The 19,255-nt window shown below is 34.2% G+C and overlaps 1 protein-coding gene across 1 annotated transcript in view; it reads left to right on the top strand.

The window, feature by feature from the left end:
• The first annotated feature begins 1,412 nt into the window (after positions 1-1,412).
• SLC35F5 (solute carrier family 35, member F5) overlaps positions 1,413-19,255 on the top strand; it is a 39,197-nt gene continuing 21,354 nt past the window's right edge. Inside the window, exons 1-9 of the mRNA XM_004674703.2 lie at positions 1,413-1,789; positions 2,604-2,694; positions 2,838-2,979; positions 5,080-5,223; positions 8,617-8,679; positions 10,514-10,598; positions 11,368-11,561; positions 16,752-16,833; positions 17,573-17,660. Coding sequence (XP_004674760.1) covers positions 1,750-1,789; positions 2,604-2,694; positions 2,838-2,979; positions 5,080-5,223; positions 8,617-8,679; positions 10,514-10,598; positions 11,368-11,561; positions 16,752-16,833; positions 17,573-17,660 — 929 coding nt within the window. The 5' untranslated portion in view covers positions 1,413-1,749. The remainder of the gene's footprint in view (positions 1,790-2,603; positions 2,695-2,837; positions 2,980-5,079; positions 5,224-8,616; positions 8,680-10,513; positions 10,599-11,367; positions 11,562-16,751; positions 16,834-17,572; positions 17,661-19,255) is intronic.

The following is a 19,255-nucleotide window of genomic DNA, read 5'->3' as shown; positions in this document are numbered from 1 at the left end:
AGTTACTGAATAATTGAAAGTGAAAATATTCTAGAGCAGTCCTTGTTTATCCTTATATCGGGTCACTGACTTGGAGCTATTATTCACTTTTGCTGCCCAACATCATGAGAGAGTAAACATACAGAATATCACTGGGAAAGGTCAAAATTCAAAATTCAGAGTTTGGTTTCTCCTGAATACTTTTATACCACTGTGTAAGTGTTGTAAGTTGGAAAAATTGTGACTGTATGTGAAAATTTAGGCAATTGGAACTGGTATCAAGGAAAATGTAAAGATAAATGTTTGTAAGAAGACTTCACAGAGGGCTAGGAAAGAATGTTAAAGAAAGATTAACTTAAAATTAGACACTACTAGAAGAAGGCTTGTTTGGCATTACCTTGCCATTAGAACACTGCAGCATGGTTCTTTTGAAAAGCTCTAGTGGTAACAAGTTTACAGTTACAAAGTACCATCATTTGCATCATTTCTACAAAGTACCATCGTTTGCTGGAATACTTAGAAAATATCTGCAAACAACTTTCCCTGAAGTAGCAATTTCAAATAAATGGTTATATCTTTTTACTTTGCATGATAGGCTGCTCAGTGCATGACGCTGATAATAATTTATCAGAAAATGGATCAACACAGAAACTGTCCATTGGTACTGTTTTACGTTTGAGTATGTACACAATTTCAGTGAAACAAGATTTTAAAGTTAAGACATGTTCTAAAGAAAGTTAAAAATTTTTTTTTCATTATCTAACTAAGGTGGTAGACAACTGCAGTTAAATTACAGAACCGTTTAATAGATTTTTGTTTTCTAAATACAAGCCAGGATACTGGCCAACACTTTTCCCCTATGAGATATTTAAAATACTGCTAAGAAAACACCCATATAGTTTAGTAATTACTAGTATTTGTGAAAATTCTTACTGATAAATAGACCAAGGCCCTTCACAAGTGTAAAGTCATGTACTTGTGACATATATACAAAAAATAAACGAGGCAGGTATTACCATTTCTGCCCATGTTTTGGATGAGAAACCGTCAACCAATGAGGTGAAGAAGCTTGTCCTAGGGACACAGTCACAAACTTCAAGAGCTAGAAAGTTTTCAATCAAAACGATCCAGAACGCAAAAGTTCCCGAAGCTCTGCTTCTCAGTGCTCTCCTGTGAGAGAGGACGATCGAGTTTCTGGTCGGACTTTGGAAGAAATGAAGTTGCTGGTTTTCGTTCCATGGGCGGAGCCACCTGGAGGTTCGGTTATTTCCCTGTCCTTAGTTCTGCCCCAGTCACCCATATCAACTTTCCGCCCCTTTACTCCTCGGATCTCCTCTCCTCCCAGACCACGCAAACGCGCCCACTGCTTTAGAGCCCAGCATCCAGCAGTACCCAGCTCAGCGCCTTTAAGTCACCGTGGAAACGAACACCCACGCCGGGCGCCGTCGCGCGGTCATGACGTAACCCAGGCGCCACCGCCGTCTGGCCGGGGGTGGGACCGCAGAAGTGGAGCTGGTCAGCTGGGGGCGGGGCCGGAGCCTGGGTCCAGCTCCGGGCCTCCGCGGCCATAGCTGCTTGCGCGAGGCTTTACCCTGTGCACTCCCGCCCTCCTGGGTCGCTTGGAGCCAGGTGACTTGGCAGCGTGTCCTCGAGGGGCACCGTGGCTTCAGGGGTTGGACCACAAGTGCAGCGAAATGTCAGGCGCCGTGACAGCGCTGTGAGGACGCGGCGGTGGCGCTGGGCGGCGGCGGGTCCGGGCCGAGTCCGCTCATGGTGCCGCCACGACGCCATCGAGGGGCAGGAAGGCCAGGTAGGCAGGCAGGAGGTTCCTGAAATCATCCGGAGCCCAAATCTGGACCGAATGGCCGCAGACAGCCCCTCCTTTTGCTCCTGGTGGAGGCGGAGGTGCCTTGACTGTTGTGGTAACAGGGAGGAGTGAGGGGGAGGCTGACAGGGGCGTGCAAGCCCTCTCCTGACTTGGCAATGAGGGTGCAGACGAGCGCCTGCCCGTCAGGGCTTTATCTTACTCTGGGAGAGTCACTGGCTCGTTATTTTTGCCTTCAAAAAGAAGGGTGGGGGATTCTCTTTAACAGCTGTTTCCTCGTCCAGCTCCTAAATGGCTATTTCGCTCCTAAATAACGATGTAGTGACCAGTAGGGCACCGTGGAGAGTACTTCCCTTTTATCAGGGGAGATGATTGGAAACGTGCCCCAAAACTCAAATCACGTCTTCTGAACCGAACTTTAGTGGAGATCTGGGGCTGAAAAGACACCTAGATAGAGGGCTGTCTAGACGTAGCGACTCCTGGGGTGGAGTCCTCTGGAGGAAAATGGAGTTCTGTATGTATAAAACTAGGAGGAGCCCCTTTCCAATAGTAAACTATTCTTAAACAAGCCTTTTCGAGTATTACAGATTTTTTTCTGTACTGTGTACTTCTGAGTATAATGTGAAGTGTGCAACTGATAACGCTGAAGTCTAGAGAAAAGTGTCACGGATATTTACCACACTTTGATAGTTTTCTTTAATTTGCATTCGTTTAGAAGAGCAAAAATATGTGATGAGTGTTATTTTGAGTGTTTTGTTTTCCTAAGCATTTTTGTTGTTGTTGTCGGGGTTCTTTTTAGGTGTACTGAGCCCTTCACCTCCTTTTAGACTCAGCGCAGTCAACTTCTCAGGCTTGGCTCTTGAAGATCTCAGAAAGGCCTTTAAGATAAGGTATAAACTCCACATTTTTAACTTACTGTGATTTTCAAACTCACTTTCTTTAGCTAGAAAACGTCATGTATCTCATATACATTTTCTCATTTTTATTTTTCAAAAATTCTCTCTAATGTGATCTATATTTTCTTAAAAAACAGACTGCAAATGGTGTGTGTATTTATCATGAACCGAATGAATTCCCAGAGCAGTGGTTTCACTCAGCGCAGGCGAATGGCTCTTGGGATTGTTATTCTCCTACTTGTTGATGTGATATGGGTGGCATCCTCAGAACTTACATCGGTATGTAATTCTTGTTTGGGAATGATGTTGCATTATAGCAATTTAACTTCTGTTACCTACAAAGCATAGTCATAATTTATAATGTTATTTTAAAGTATCTCTATCTCTAGTCTTACTACTTCTCATGATTACTCAAAGTGATAACATTAATATTGCTATATTATGTTTTCTGTCACATTGAATTGCTGTCAATTCAAGTTGAACCTGAAAGGATATCCTTTTGTTTTTTCATGGTTTTTTTTTTTTGTTGTTGTTGTTTATTGTTTGTTTTGTTTTGTTTTTGGTATCTTTCAGGGACGTTTATTTAGAAAGTGAGGCTATAATCATTTTCTAAATATTTGAAGGTGTTTCTGTTTTATTCCGTTAATTTTTTTTTCTTTAGTAGTACTGTTTTCTAGTGACATAACCATTTAGAATGCAAAACATTTGTTACCATTTAGTTGAAAGTAAGAGTGTTTTTGGACAAATTTCATGTATAGGTTGATATTGTGTACAGTCTGGGTGCATGCACATTATATATTTGCTATTTAGACAGTATTTGTGAAATGTATGGTAAGCAGTGATTACTTTTAAATTTTATTTTGTCTTTACTGATGACCTGTACGTAGAAATGTGATATTTTGAGTTCAGGAAATTAGTTATTCTTTTGGCTTGCAAACTTTGTTCTGCTTGGCTTCTGATCCCCATAAATGAAAAAGAACTTTTATTTTCAGAAATTACTGCATTTCAATTCACATGTTGCCATTCTTAAGGCTAATATATAAAATGAACTTTGAATATCAGAAGTGGCTATTATCATAGCTAAGTGAATAGTTGAAATTGTATAAAATGAATACATAAATTTTTAGTTTTTTTTAAATTAGATTATGAAATATAATGGACCATTTTTTACTTTGTTATAACCATTCACTTTCCTCTAACCTACTTTTTAGATTAACACTCCTTAGTTTAACAACAAAGTGATCTCTTAAATGTTGACAGATAAAAAAAATCTATAAACCTATTTTAGTTTTAACTAAAACTACTTAAATCATTTTAATTCTAAGTTAGTTATTACATATCAAGTAATGAAAATTAGGACAAGAGAGCACTGGATTAAATTAAATCTGATTGTAATAGGATATTTTCTAATTACATATTCTAAGAGAATGGTTGGAATAATTCTTCAGCCACATTTGCTCATCATACTTTTGAGATAAAGTGTGAATTTCAAAGAAAATCATTTTATTATGAAAGTTTCTAATATGTGTAAAGTAGAGAGGATATTATAGTGGATCTTTACCCATAATTTACATTTAGCGATTACAAATTTTTGCCAGTATTATTAACCCTCCCCTAATATTTTTGAAACTTTAAAAAATAGGTTAATTTATTTATGCATAAAGGAACCTGGGGTATAGGCTAGAGGTGAGAGGGGTAGGGAATGGTGAAAGGATTCACCAGAGACAGAGGGGGAAGCAGAAAAGGCAGCTCAACTGAAATATACTGCTGAGGGGAGCATCCAGTGAGATTGGAGAGGTCTGTTGCACCTCATGGGTTAGCTCCCTGGTTAGGGTTCAAACTCATGATGCAGTAGCTGCAGGATAACTTCAAATTGCTGCAATGTAACCCCTTATGCCACCAGGGAGGCCCTATTTTAAAACGTTTTTTTAAAGCAAATTTTAGCCATATTATTTCACTTTTCAGTTCTTTAATGTTCTTCTCAAACTGAAAAGTATTCTTAATTTGTAAAATATTATCTCCAGTAAAAATAATTAATCTCAAATAAAAAATTATAATTCATCAGAGTCTTCTGATAGCCAATCCATATTCAAATATTCCTGGTTGTGTCAAGGACATCTTTCTAGGTAAAATACAAAAAGGCTTCACACAGTAAATTGTATTGTTTAGTTTAACTATATCCCCACTCCTCTATTTTTAATTAAAACCTTGATTTGATGAAGAGAGTGGATCAATATTCCTTTAATATAATCCATTTTGATTTTTTACTTTTAAATGAACTTGTAAAGAGTTAAAAATCAAGTAATGGCCTTATTTTATTGAAGATGAGAAATAAAATTTAAAGTCATTTTATAGCTTATGCAATTTTTTCTTTTACAGTATGTTTTTACTCAGTACAACAAACCATTCTTCAGCACTTTTGCAAAAACATCTATGTTCGTTCTATACCTTTTGGGCTTTATTATTTGGAAGCCATGGAGACAACAGTGTACAAGAGGATTTCGAGGAAAGCATGCTGCTTTTGTAAGTTTTCAATTCTAAGTGTTGTTGGAGAGGTATTTTTTTCTCAGAAGACTTATTTTATTTATGCATATGAGAGCTGTGGTGTAGGTCAGAGGTATGGGGTTGGTGAGGAGATTCACCAGAGATGGAGTAGGCAATAAAACAGGTGGATTAACTGAAATACACTGCTGTGGGGAACAGTGGTTGAAACTGGAGAGGTCTACTGTGCCATATGTGGGTTATCTCCCTGGATGGGAGTGCTGTGGTGGTTGCCAATAACTTGACAGTGCTGAGACTTATCCCCTTGCACCACCAGAGAGGCCCAGAGAGGTATATTTTTCCAATGTTTAAAAATAAATTAGCTTCCTGAAGGATGGTCAGATTTTAAGTGGTTCAATTAGTAAGTAAAGCATGATAAAATATCTACCTAATTTTGCCTTGTATTTTAAATTTGCTCTACAAATCAACTTTGTATAAGAGAATAAGTTGTGAAAAGATACACAACCACATTCTCCCCCTTACCTCATGATATCTATATGAGTTGTTAAAAATTATTGAACTAGCCTAAATTAATTCATGTGAAGAAGATAAAAAGGAAAAAGAAGCTATCCAGAGTCTGGCCATTTGTAGATAAAATAAGTTCCATTTAATTGTAAAGTTGATTGTAGAGGCCAAATAATTCAAGATTTTATATATTAAAATGAAAATAGTATACTTCAGGGCATTCTTCAGGTATTTGGTTAATCAAATTATATTTTCTCTCATTGATATAATATGCTGGTTTGTAATGTTGAAGTGAATGGCCAATTACACAATGATGTATCATCCCTAAATAAGTAGAATTTTCGAGAGTGAGGAATATATCACTATTATATTATTCTTTTTTTCCCATTCTTTCTCCATATAATTATGCTGAAATATGGATAACATTAAATTTACCATTTTAGCCATTTTAAAGTTTTAAGTTCATTGGCATTAAGTGTATATACTTTATTATGCAACCATCTCCACCATCCACTCAGAACTTTTTTATTATCCCAAATGGAAATTGTGTATCCATTAATCATACTTCTCATGCTTTTCTCCCCCAGACTCTCATAGCCACTGTTTTACTTTTTGTCTCTATTAGTCCTTTACATGCTTTTTTGTTATTTCTTGTGAGTTAAAAGAGTTTCTTATTTTACCTAATAAGTAAATTCTTGAGAAATGTACTCATTGGATATTTATCAGGGGCTTTTCTGTAATTGTTTTTGAGATAAAGTCTAGATATGTATACTAACAAGCACAAAAATTTAACTTAGCAAAATATGATTTTTTTTGCAAAAGTAAGATATATATATAATAGAAATGACTATATATTATAGTTTTGGCTGTGGGAATATATTTTTAAATACATGTACATTGTCAAAAATTTAGAAAATACCAAGAACAAAAAGAAGATAACATTAAATTCTACCATTCAAGGAATAACCACTGGTAGTATTTTTGCATATCTCCTCTCATTCTTTATTACTCTTTATTATTGTGTATGTTTTATTTATATTTTTTTACAAAAATGAAGTTGTCCTGTTATGCTCTATTGTATAAGTTGTTACCTGTACTTACAATGAGCAGCTCTCTGTGTAATTCAGTATTATTAGAACTATTTTTAAATTTTGAAGTTAATTTAATTTTTTTTTAAATTTTATATTTTTTATTGCAGTAACATTGGCTTACCACACTGTATATAATATAGGGTATAGATGCACATCTCTTCAGATATATGGTGCCGCATCATACCCATCACCAAAGCACCAACAGGAATGTAATTTGTTAAGATGAAACCTACTTTTAATGAACAGGCTATGAACATTTAAGAATTTAGAATATTCCATAAACTTAATAAAACTTCAGTGGGCTTTGAAAAAATTGACTCCAATTTTGAAAGAAGTAGAATGTTTTTTTTTTTTTTTAAAGATTTATTTATTTATTTGTGCATACAGAACTGGGGTACAGGCCAGAGGCTCAGGGGCGGTGAGAGGCTTCACCAGAGACAGAGTGGGGAGCAGAACAGGCAGATGGACGAAGTACACTGCTGAGGGAGCAGCGGGCGGGTCAGGAGAGGTCTGGCTCGCCATGTGGTCTCCTCCGGGGCAGGCGGCAGGCGGGAATCGAACTCATGCGGAAGTGGCCTCAGATTCTCAGTGCTGTGCTTTAACCCGCTGCGCCACCAGGGAGGGCCAGAAGTAGAATGTTTTTTAATAAAATATATTTTTTAAAATTGTAGTGATGTTCATTGTTGAAGACAACTTAAGGTTATAACACGAGTAAGAATAACCATATTATCTCCATATTAAGACCACGATAAATATTTGATAGTATCTATAGCTATATATTTATATGTACATATTAAAAATAAAGCAGAGATATATTTAGTTTATATAAGTTTCTAACCCAATTCTTTTTTCATTTAACTATATACCCCACTTACTGCTATGGGCTAACATAAATATTTGTTATCTTTTCCTGTTTAATTGATCTAACTCTTGATAAATTTTTATTTTTTCTTTTAATTTACATAAATGGGAATATTTTTATACATGTCTGTAATCATGTATGTAGGATAAAAGTATAAGTGTTGGAAAAGATAATGCCATTTTTAAAACTTGCTTCTTATTGCTAAGTCATCTGTAATAGCTATATGTAATTCATATTCCTATTAGCAGTATATGAGATTAAACCCTTACTAAAGCTCTAACATTTCCATTTGATAGGTGAACAATAATTCACACTTTTGGGGTTACTTTTCACAATAGAATTCTTTTATGAATTGTCTATATCATGCCCCTTTTTTCCAATTGACTTTTTCTGTTTTATGTGTGTTCCTAAAAGCATGGGTTCTGGTTTTCGAATCTTGTTTGTTGCTTGCCAGTTGTCTGACCTCAGCAAATTTTTAAGACTTTAAGTAGCAATAATGATATGTTAGTTGTGGGTATGAATATAAACTTGTTATATAGCACTGACAGAGCATTTCAAAATGTAATGCATTCCCTGAGATCCATTTAGGGTGTTTGTAAGATTAATACTGTTATTATGATGATACTATGATGTTATTTGTCTTTCATTAATTGATCCATCCATTTCCTACCCAATCTGAAATGTTACAGTATGATAATATTGTGAACAGTGAGCTTTAATTCTGGCTCCCTTACTTAGATGAAATCTCTCGCCCTCAATTTTTTCATTAAAAAGGAAGTGACAATACCTACCTTGCATGGTTAAATACTTGGTATTAGCTGTGCTATTATTATTAGTAGTAGTTATACTCTTATAGTTTTACTCTGAAGTTTAGATTTTATTCCTTTATGCTGTGGCTAATATTAGTCTTACCTTGTAGCATGAGCTTAATTGAATTTTATGTTCTGTTATGTATAGTTCACAGATGCTGAAGGTTACTTTGCTGCTTGCACAACAGATACAACTATGAGTAGTTCCTTGGTAAGTAGAGAGGGTAGAGTTGGGAAGGACTGGAATAGCTATGATAGCACCACAGCTATATTAGCTATAGATCTGTCTCATTATTGGGTGCCAACATTGAGGATTGTAATTTGGTAATGCCTTTCCTTCGATGCCCGCTGCCAGGAAGTAGAAGTTCAGCCTCCTGAGAGTGAGGAGAAAAGGAATTAGTTAAGGAGTGAAAACAGTAAAGGAGTCCTTTGTTTCTTGTCAATTTTGTAACTTAATGTTCATTATTATATTATTATTACTTAGAAAAAATATTTTGCTTGATACAGAATATATGAGGAAGCAGTTTATTCATTTATCCCGCAAATTTTTGGGACCACTTACAGCTTATTTTTGAGTTTATAAGAATGTATGTTTGGGGAGGGGAGGACACGTGAAATTATAAGCAAACAGATAAACATTCTATTATTTTAAGCATTTATATAATTAGAGAGATAGCATGTAAAAAAGTTTCCTTCTTAAATTTACTCTAAAATTTATTATCAGTTTTTGAATTTTACTCTAAAATTTATCACCAGCTTGGTGATAGTACAGCTTTTTGTATGTCTGGCTTTTAGACCTACATTTACATGGAGGATAGATTATTTTATGTAAATAGTTGATGAAATGTTGAAAAATGTCATTTCTCTGGGATCTTTAACATCAACAAGATTAATGTCAGCTGTCTAACATTGTAGAAAGCAAACTGGAGATGGCCGCCTACTTTTTTAATTACTCCTCTACTAATTTCTGCTATTATTTGTAAGGTGGATATGTCAGATTATTCTAAGCCAAATGCTATAATGAAAAATTCAGTGCAACAAAGAGAATGTATCTGCTTTCAGGTTCTCTTGTCTTTTTTATTGAATATTTTTGATCGGCAGAGTTCTATACCAGGAGTTAAAAACAGAACGAAAATAAAAACTTTTTTTTTTTTAATGTAAGAAGAAGACTTATTGGCCAATCATATTTTAAATATAGGTCTTCTCAAGAACATATTGTAAAAACAGTTGAGAAATTTAGACCCATTTAACCTTCAGAATATGGTTAGACAAATTTGGCTATAATTCAGCTCTCTGCCATAACTTGATTACTTTATATCTCAGCTTCTAGAAAAGGTCTTTAAAATAACATTTTATAAGGTTGTTCCTAGGACTAATTTGAAATGTGTGTTTAATTGCTCTGGCCTTGGGTACCTCATACATAGTATAAATTCATAAGTGATAGCTATTTTCCTCTTATCTATTAATACTATAAAGTTTTAAAGAATTTTTGGTTTTTCTTGAATCTTGAATTACAAGAGTAAACATTTTTGCAAACACACACACACACATATACAACCCCCTGCCCCCCCCCCCCCAATGTTCTTTATTATTTACTCATTGCCTTGCCCACTAGAATACATGGTCGTTGAGGATTTTTGTTTATATTCAGTCTTATGTTGTTAAAACCTACAATAGCTTTAGACATAGTAGGAGATCGATGTGTGTTTGTTAAAAGAATTAGGAAAAGCAATGTGAAATAATCTGTTAGCTGAGAGAAAGATCCCTATTTAGTGGCATTAAATTTAAAAAATGGGTCAGTACTGTCCTGTTACATTTTAAGGTTTAAATTATATGTCTTTTCTGTCATTGTCCCTTTGTGGATCATTTGAGTTTGCTTTTTAAGTTTTGAAAATATACTTTGGGAAACTATACTATACAAATATAGTAACAAATAGCCATGTTTTGGATTGTGTGATGTGTATCTTTTTACCATTCACTTAAGTTTAGTTAACGTTTCAATTATTACACTTGTTTTATATGTTTTTGTTTTTGTTATATTCCAGAGTGAACCTCTGTATGTTCCTGTGAAATTTCATGATCTTCCAAATGAAAAACTTTCTGAGAATCCAAACATTGATAGTGAAAAAAGTAAGAAATACTGTTCCATTACTTAGAAATGGGTGTAAAGATTAGCATTGTTAATGCTGTGGGTCGACTGTGACCACCTGGCAGTGTTCTTCTGTTACATGTGTAAGCTTCATTTGTAGTCTTCTGTGAGTTTGACTGGAAGTTTTTAATTAACTTAGTTGAAAATGATTTCCAAATACCAGAAAGAAATCTCTGTAGTTTCATTATATATGTATGTATTTTAGATCAATAATCTTGTTCAGCTATGCCCTCAAACATGTTAATAATAAATTACAGAAGTTTTTCTGGTTCTTTGTATTTAGTAAAAAACACTTAGCTTCAATATAAGGTACTGCACTTACCCATAATATTGTCTTCAAAGGAATGGACCTGTAGAGGAATGACCTATTTTCTTGATTGGGAAAATAGTTGACATAAGTTGGGTGTCTACGAAGAAAAAAACCCAAGTAAAATTTTATGATAGTGATGCTAAAATTATAATTCTGAGCTAGGAAGTTCTTTACGTGTATACAATTGCAGAAATATTGTTTGAACATTGGTCTCCTTTTAAAACCTTTAAAGCATTTTTTATAGATGAAAATGTTTTTCTTGAGTACTCATTTGAGTGAACAAATCTGCCTCCAGAGAATATACAACTCCGGTTTCTGATTGTCCAAGTCTGATTATAGATGGACTAAATAATATAGGGTCATCAGCAAATTAAATTTGTGACTTCTATTAGATTCTACAGGAAATGCTTAATGATTTTTACTGTACTTTTCCTTTTAAGCTTCCAAAAAATCTCGTGTAAGGTTCAGTAATATCATGGAGATTCGTCAGCTGCCATCAAGCCATGCGTTGGAAGCTAAGTTGTCTCGCATGTCATCATATCCTACTGTGAAAGAACAAGATTCTTTACTCAAAACTGTGGGGAAACTTACTGCAACTCAAGTAGCAAAAATTAGTTTTTTTTTTTGCTTTGTGGTAGGTTTTCTTGTTTGGTATGTATGGGATTTGAATTTTGAGGTAGCATACATAGCACCAATGTACTATTACAGTATAAAATTAATTAGGGTTCTTAAATCAACTGATATTTGGTATCACTGAGAGTTAGAGTATCAAAATTAATAAATGTTTGTTATATATCAAAGAGTTCAGTAAATACTGTGGTACTATAATGTCTCATATATTTGACAAAATAGTGAATAGAGCTATTTTATACTGTGAGGAATATAAGGGCAGTAAATATTCCAGATAAGAGTTTAACATAAGCATTGATTTCTTTCAGTAGGTGTTTTGCAGTTTTATATTAAATACATGGAAATGTGGTCAAGTACTTAGCAAGTATTCATAGTAAACAGTCCAACAATATTTATTGTAGTACTGAAAGCTTCTCATATTATAGAAACTGAGAAATGTGATTTATATTTCACACAGCATTTAGACTTGCCTGTATTAGTGAAAACTCTGAAGTTTAGTATTTAAAAACTGAATTGCAATCCTCTTATGTCTTTTTTATCATTAAAAGTAGACAAGTACGGGCCCTCCCTGGTGGCGCAGCAGGTTAAAGCACAGCACTGAGAATCTAAAGCCGCTTCCGCATGAGTTCGATTCCCTCCCGCCCCGAAGGTGACCACATGGCATGGCAGACCTCTCCTGACCCGCCTGCTGCTCCCTTCAGCAGTGTACTCTTAGGTTTTATGTCACAGTTTTGCCTCATACATACTACAAAGTACATTTTCTCCATCTGTGCCTGAAAAACCTATACACTTCCCCCCCACACACACTCATACTCACACACATGCATACAAAACTGGGGTACAAAACTGGGGTACAGGCCAGAGATGGGGCAGTGAGAGGACTCACCAGAGATAGAATGGGGAGCAGAACAGGCAGATAGAGTGAACTATACCACTGAGGGGAGCAGCTGGCCAAGAAGGAAATATCTGCTATGCCTTGTGGATTAACTCTCTGGTCAGGAATCCAATTCATGATGCAGTGACTGGCAATAGCTTGATAGTGCTAAGATTTTAACCTTTGCACTAGCAGGGAGACCTTAAATAACCTATATTTTAGTGATGCCTTGATCATTATTTTCTACTGCACAAATCAGAATATCTTTGGGAGTTTTAATACAATAATTTTTTTTTTTTTTTTTAAAGATTTATTTATTTGTGCATACAGAACTGGGTACAGGCCAGAGGTTCAGGGGCGGTGAGAGGCTTCACCAGACACAAAGTGGGGAACAGAACAGGCAGATCGACGAAGTACACTGCTGAGGGGAGCAGCGGGCGGGTCAGGAGAGGTCTGCCACGCCATGTGGTCACCTCCGGGGCAGGCGGGAATTGAACTCATGAGGAAGCGGCTTTTAGATTCTCAGTGCTGTGCTTTAGCCCGCTGCGCCACCAGGGAGGGCCTAATACAATAATTTTAAATAAAATAAGGTTAATTCAGATGTTCGTATATTTTAATTATGCTATTGGCTATGATTTCTGTTTGCTTGTTTTAAATAAGTATTAGTCAAGACTAAGATTTATTAATTAAATGTTGCTTAATTTTCAAAGGAGACTAAGGGTGAAGCGTAACAAAATCATATATGCATAAATGTTGTTTAAAGGTGAAAAGATAAAACCCAGATTAAATGGGAGGTATTGGGAGTATGAGTGGATGGGTGGGTGGGGAAGCTTGACTGTGGAATTGGATTATATCGGCAACTTTTATTTAAAGAAACTGTTAGGTGAGCACACAACTCATTTCTAGGAAAATTGGAGGGAAGGCAAAAAGGAAAACTTACTGATATGCAATTTTCTATCTATTAAAATGAGGCATCATTTTCATTAAATAAAGCAAACCCTTTCCTAATGCAAATCTTCAAGAAAAGTGTATTGCCAAGGTTCTTATGTAATAAACTGTTTTGTAAGCAGATTTACAGTTAAGATATGTGCAGGCTATTTAAAACATTGTGAAATATACGTATCATAATATTTGCATTTTAATAGTTTGTAAATTTATAGTTTTAGTTTGTATAGTATATTCTCATTGTCATCAACCATCACCACTATTTATTAACAAAACTTATGTCATCTTGTAAAACTGAAACTGTAACCCACTAATTGATAGTTCCCCTTTTTGACTCCCCCAACCACTGATAGCCAACTTTCTATTTTCTGTCTCTAAATTTTTGACTAGCCTTAAATTCCCCACGTGAATGAAATTATGCAGTACTTTTCATTTTGTGACTGGCCTATTCCATTTAACATAATGTCTTTAGGGTTAATTCTTACATCTAACAGAATTTCTTTCCTTTAATATTTCCATTGTACATATACCACATTTTGTCTATCTATTTCCCTATTGAGGTATACTTGGGTTGCTTCCACCTTTAGTAGCTTTAAAAAAAATCTTAAATTATAAGAGGAAAAAATCTACGTTAGTCTTTAGTGGTAACATTCTGTCGACTATGAGAATAATATATTGCAGGGAAACAACTTTTTTTTCACATCTGAGTACAGTGATAAGCTGTTTAATTGAAATAGAAGGTGAGCCTAAATGAAGGTCACATATATTTTTAAAATTTCTGTTAGCTATATTAAACAGAAAAAAAACGAAAGAAGCAATTGAAGTTAATTTTAAATCTTTTTTTAACCTATTGTCTACATAAAATGTTAACTTGTTATTATAAAAGTTATTAGTGAAATTCTTTTTTGTACTAAAATTTAAGTCTTAATTTGTTTTTAGAAATAATTTAAATTCTTTTTTTCTATTTTATTTCAGTTTGATTTTTAAAATTTGGTTCCAGTTTTTATGTCAATTTCGATTTCTAAACATTTAATTCATACTAGTCACATTTTAGTTGCTTGGTTATCATGCATGGCTATTGGTTAATATATTGGACAGTGCAGGTTAAAGGGAGTAAATATTCACAGTATTTGCCAGTTTTCCTTGAATATCTTTTCATTTGGAAGGTCTAGGTATTTTAATTTTTCTCTGTAAAATATAATTTAGATCACATAGGTCTTACCAAGAATACCTTTCCTAATGATAATTACCATTCCTGAAAGAATGATATATAAATTATTTGTGATGGATTGATTATTAGTGTGTGGTTGTCCTCAATCTGGAATAATGAAGAGAAGTGTTGTAAGGATAATTTTTATTGGCAGGTAATTGAGGTAGATCTTTTATGGCAAAAGTGTTTTGAGTTTGAGTCAGGAAATAGTGTTTTGGGAGTAGTATGGAATAGGAAGTTGTTTTCTGTAAGAATTGATAACTAATAATGCATTTTTACGATCTTTCAATGTCTATCACTAAGTGGCCTGCATTTATTTCATTTTGATTAGTAGAGACCAGTGATTTTGTTTAGAAAATAAGCCCACTAGTTAAGTATCAAAGTGGTAAGGAAAATGAAACAAGAAGTATCTCCCATTGCCATTATCTATTATAGCAGAAAATCACCAAAAGATAATTAAGGACTGAATCTTTACTTCCCTTCTAACACTTAAACTACAAGCAGATTATAGTTGCGATTGACTACTACATTTGATGTTCCCCTTCTCACAGATTGCTGTTTGTTTCAATAGTCAAATGAAATTATGTAGCAAATCCAGTGACTGCAGGTGACATCTGAATCACTTTGCCACAGTTTTATTCTGGCTTTCTCCTTGAATAAGGAGACAACTAGACTCAGCTGTCACTTTCTAGTAGAGCTCTAATACTACATATATATTGCTTTGAAATGTAAATGATAATAATTACTTAACTCTAAGTTCAGAGAGATCAAGAGATGTCTTCTTTTTAAATAACAATTGCCAAAAGCAATTAGACAGTTAATTTACTTTGAGTGACCCAGCATTCTGCTTGTTAGTATATATATATATATATATATATATATATATTAGTGAGACTCATGCACATAAACATCAGGAGGCTTTCTCGAGACTGTTCACAGTACCATTATTTGAAATAGTAAAGTCCATCAACAGAAAAAGGTTGAGTTGTGGTAATATGTGTTATAATGTCTGATAGCAGTGAAAATAAATTAACTTTGGAGATATACACGCACCTAGGTTTTATCAATGGAGGCCTTACTTTGTATCCTCTACATCAGGTAGGCACGTGATTGGAAATAATAAGAATATTTTAGCTTAGATGAGTAAAAGTAAAAAATGAAAAAAAAAATCCTTATATCCAGAAAATGCCCTTTATTATAGCCAAAGGTATGAGAACATTTTTTGTTTTATCTCCAAACCGAAAACCAAGGAAACAACCAATTAGCCAGAAAATTCACAACATCCTTGGACCTTTTAAAATTTCCAAAGTGAATATAGCCTTTTATTTATCAGCCTGACTAGCTAACTTGTTCTATTCATTCCCACAAGCTTTATCTTGTTTAATAGATTTCTCGTTGTGACATACTATTCACTTGTACATATTTTAATGTTTGAGAATTTCCTTTAAATTTGATTTCACATAAAATCATTGGTAGATTGTATAAAGCTAATTTCTTTTAAACAATATAATAATTTATTTTTTCATCATTTTGTGCATTTATCCATCTCAGTTGTAATCCCCATGGGTTTCCCATCACCAAATCACCTGTGCGTCATCACCATAGTCCAGTGCTCTTTAGTATAAAGCTAATTTTAAAGCTTAATTTTATTTTACCCACATTTAAAAAAAAATACCTGAGTGTCAAAATTCAACCAAATATTGTTAATATCTTTTCTTTTTTAAAAAAGAATTATTTATTTATGCATACAGGAATTGGGGTGGGGTCTCCTTGATGGGATAAGTGATTAAAGCTCAGCACTATGAAGCTATCAGTAGTCAACTGAAGCATGATTTCGATACTCAGCTAGGAGGTGCAACAAGCCTCTCGTCTCTCCCACTACTTTCCTCAGCAGTGTATTTCAGTAGACCTTCAGTGGACAAAATCTACTGAAATACACTGCTGAGGGGAGCATTTAGGTGAGACAGAAGAGACCTGCTATACCATGTGGGATAGCTCCCAGGTGGGTGGTAGCACAGAAAGGCTCTGTGTATTTTCAAAACAGGACAGCTTTTAAAACCTCTTGTGATAATGGTTTTGAGAGTAGAAAATAAGGGGTAAACTATAAATTATAATAACAAATTATGCATTTGTCATTTATTAGATGTCATTTTCTGTTTCTTTAGTGGTTTTTGGCAAATTTGTCATATCAGGAAGCGCTTTCAGACACACAAGTTGCTATAGTTAATATTTTGTCTTCAACGTCTGGTAAGAAATTTGTCCAGTTTTCATTATAAATTGAGTCTAATTCTGATGTATGTGTGTGTGTGTGTGTGTATGTAGGTACATTTTTACAGTGTATAAATTATTTAAATTATTGTATTTATTCTAATGTACATTATTATAACTACTTCTTAATCTTTATAGTTTTATACCATAACCTTGTGCTATTTATATTCTTTCAAATACATTACAATATTTTATATATAACAATATATTAAAGATTTATAAGCTGGCTCTTTCTATTATAGTTGTCCTTCCTTTCACATTTTCTTTGTAAAGATCTTTTTCTAGTTCCTTTGGCCAAATGTAATTGCTATTTCAGCACTATAATTTGCCCTCTGAAAGGTGTTTTATTTTTAAAATTGAATTACCTCCTAAATTTGGAAGACAAAAGTATTTTGAACTGAAAAAAAAAAATGACGTACATGCTTGGTTATGATGAGATCAGAATGTTACTCAATTTCTCAATTTAATGCACTTCCTAGTTGAAAATAAATAGGACTGTTTGTGAACTATTTTGTTGAAATAAACATAGTTTAGTTTAGATGCTGCTTTTGTGAATGATTTTTGAACATTTCAGCCTCGATAATTGCAGTATTATTCTTAACTCGTTTAAAAGTTAGGTATATCATTTGTTTAAACAATCAAATTGATAGTAAATTACTTCATACTATAAGCTCATGTGTTTTGCTTTGTTTGTTTTGTTTTTCATTTCTCGTCATAGGACTTTTTACCTTAATCCTTGCTGCAGTGTTTCCAAGTAACAGTGGAGATAGATTTACCCTTTCTAAACTTCTAGCAGTAATTTTGAGGTAAGAAGACAGCTTAATAGCTAATTTGCTATGATAAAAATTATGATGCTTAAAGTAATCACTTTTTATAGATATTCCTTGCAAACTTTAAAAACAAGACCACAAACTAAAAAAACTATCACCGCTTTCTAATCTAGGAAATCCTCTTAGAAAGTCTATTGTCTCAGAATAGGACTCTGATTCAAAGGGAGTTCTAGGAACTAAGAAACACCACTTTCTCCATTAAGTTATTCTACCTTTTCTGACTTTTCTTTTTCTCTCAAAAACAAGTTTTATCAAACTAGTGTATCTTTTGAGTACGGCTGCTAAGAAAAGCCCTGTGGTAAGCCCTTACAGAAGTACAAAATAAGGTTTTAGCCCTTACAGAAGTACAAAATAAGGTTCTAGCCATTAGGGAAGTCAAAGGAAAATATAAGAGCTGGATATAGTTATCAGTAATAGTGTGTCAATATGAAAATATTGACAAGTGAATTACACAGAAAATACCTGGAGGTTACTTGAGCATGAGTCAGTTAGAGAAGATTGCTTTTTTCCTGAAAGTTGGATGTATAGAAACTAAAACATTTTACTTCGCTAGAACAAAAAGGGAAACTTGTTTTGGAACAGGAATAGAAACTGGGGAAGTTTTGAGGCTTAAGTTGCCATATAGTATGCTATAATATAAACTATCCTATATCACTACCAGAAACTTTTCTTAGGTAATCATATAAGTCATAGTTCTTATTTTCCGTCTTTTTTGGTGTAAGGGTCAATTCATGGTAGTTTCCATGGTACTCTGGTTGATTCAACTGACTTACATTTAGTCTTTATGGCCGCTAGGAATTTATTCTTTTGCATGATTGGCTAATTTTTTTTATCCAAATGTATTTTTGCCTTAGGGAAATCCAATATATTTTTATTGGGAAGTAAGTAAGGTTTTATTTGACTTTATTTAAAGTTCCTGCTTTTTCTTTTTTATAATCTTTATAAAGAAAGATATAATAAAGAAGGAAATGGATATAAAATGTTAAAATTGCAAATATTGGCTGGTTTCATTATTCCTTTTGAAAGTAGCTAGAACAAGGGTCAATAAACTATTGTTTTGGGGATTCTTTGGTGGTTGCAGGGGTTGTTTTAGTGTTATCAAGCTGTCATCAGCCACTGCAGCTTGAGTTCCATCCTGGCAAGAGAGCTAACCCACATGGTGCAGCAGACCTCTCTTGTTTCTCTGCTGATCCCCTCATCCGTATATTTCAGAAGATAAACCTGTTCTGATCCCCAGACTGTCTCTAGTGAATCCTTTCACTCCCTGCACCTTTGGCCCAGACCCCTGTTCTTGTATACTTAAATAAGTAAAATAAATCTTAAACACCCATACCCACATACTCACACACACACACAAACCTGTTTTTGTAATAAGATTTAATTGGAATACAGCCAATCATGTTTGTTTGCATACTATCAATGATTGCAAGAGACCTTCCTCTGACCTTCACACTAAATACTGTTTTTCCAAAAAAGTTTGCTTAACATGTGTGCTAGAAAATTTATTACTGAATACTTATATGTCTTTTATATATCATTAAGGATACCTAAGAACACATTGTTTAATATTT

Source organism: Condylura cristata, unplaced genomic scaffold, assembly GCF_000260355.1.
Source record: "Condylura cristata isolate star-nosed mole 26May11 unplaced genomic scaffold, ConCri1.0 scaffold00002, whole genome shotgun sequence".
Taxonomy (NCBI): domain Eukaryota; kingdom Metazoa; phylum Chordata; class Mammalia; order Eulipotyphla; family Talpidae; genus Condylura; species Condylura cristata.
Note: the sequence above shows the minus strand (reverse complement) of the source record. Positions and strands in the feature narration are given on the sequence as shown.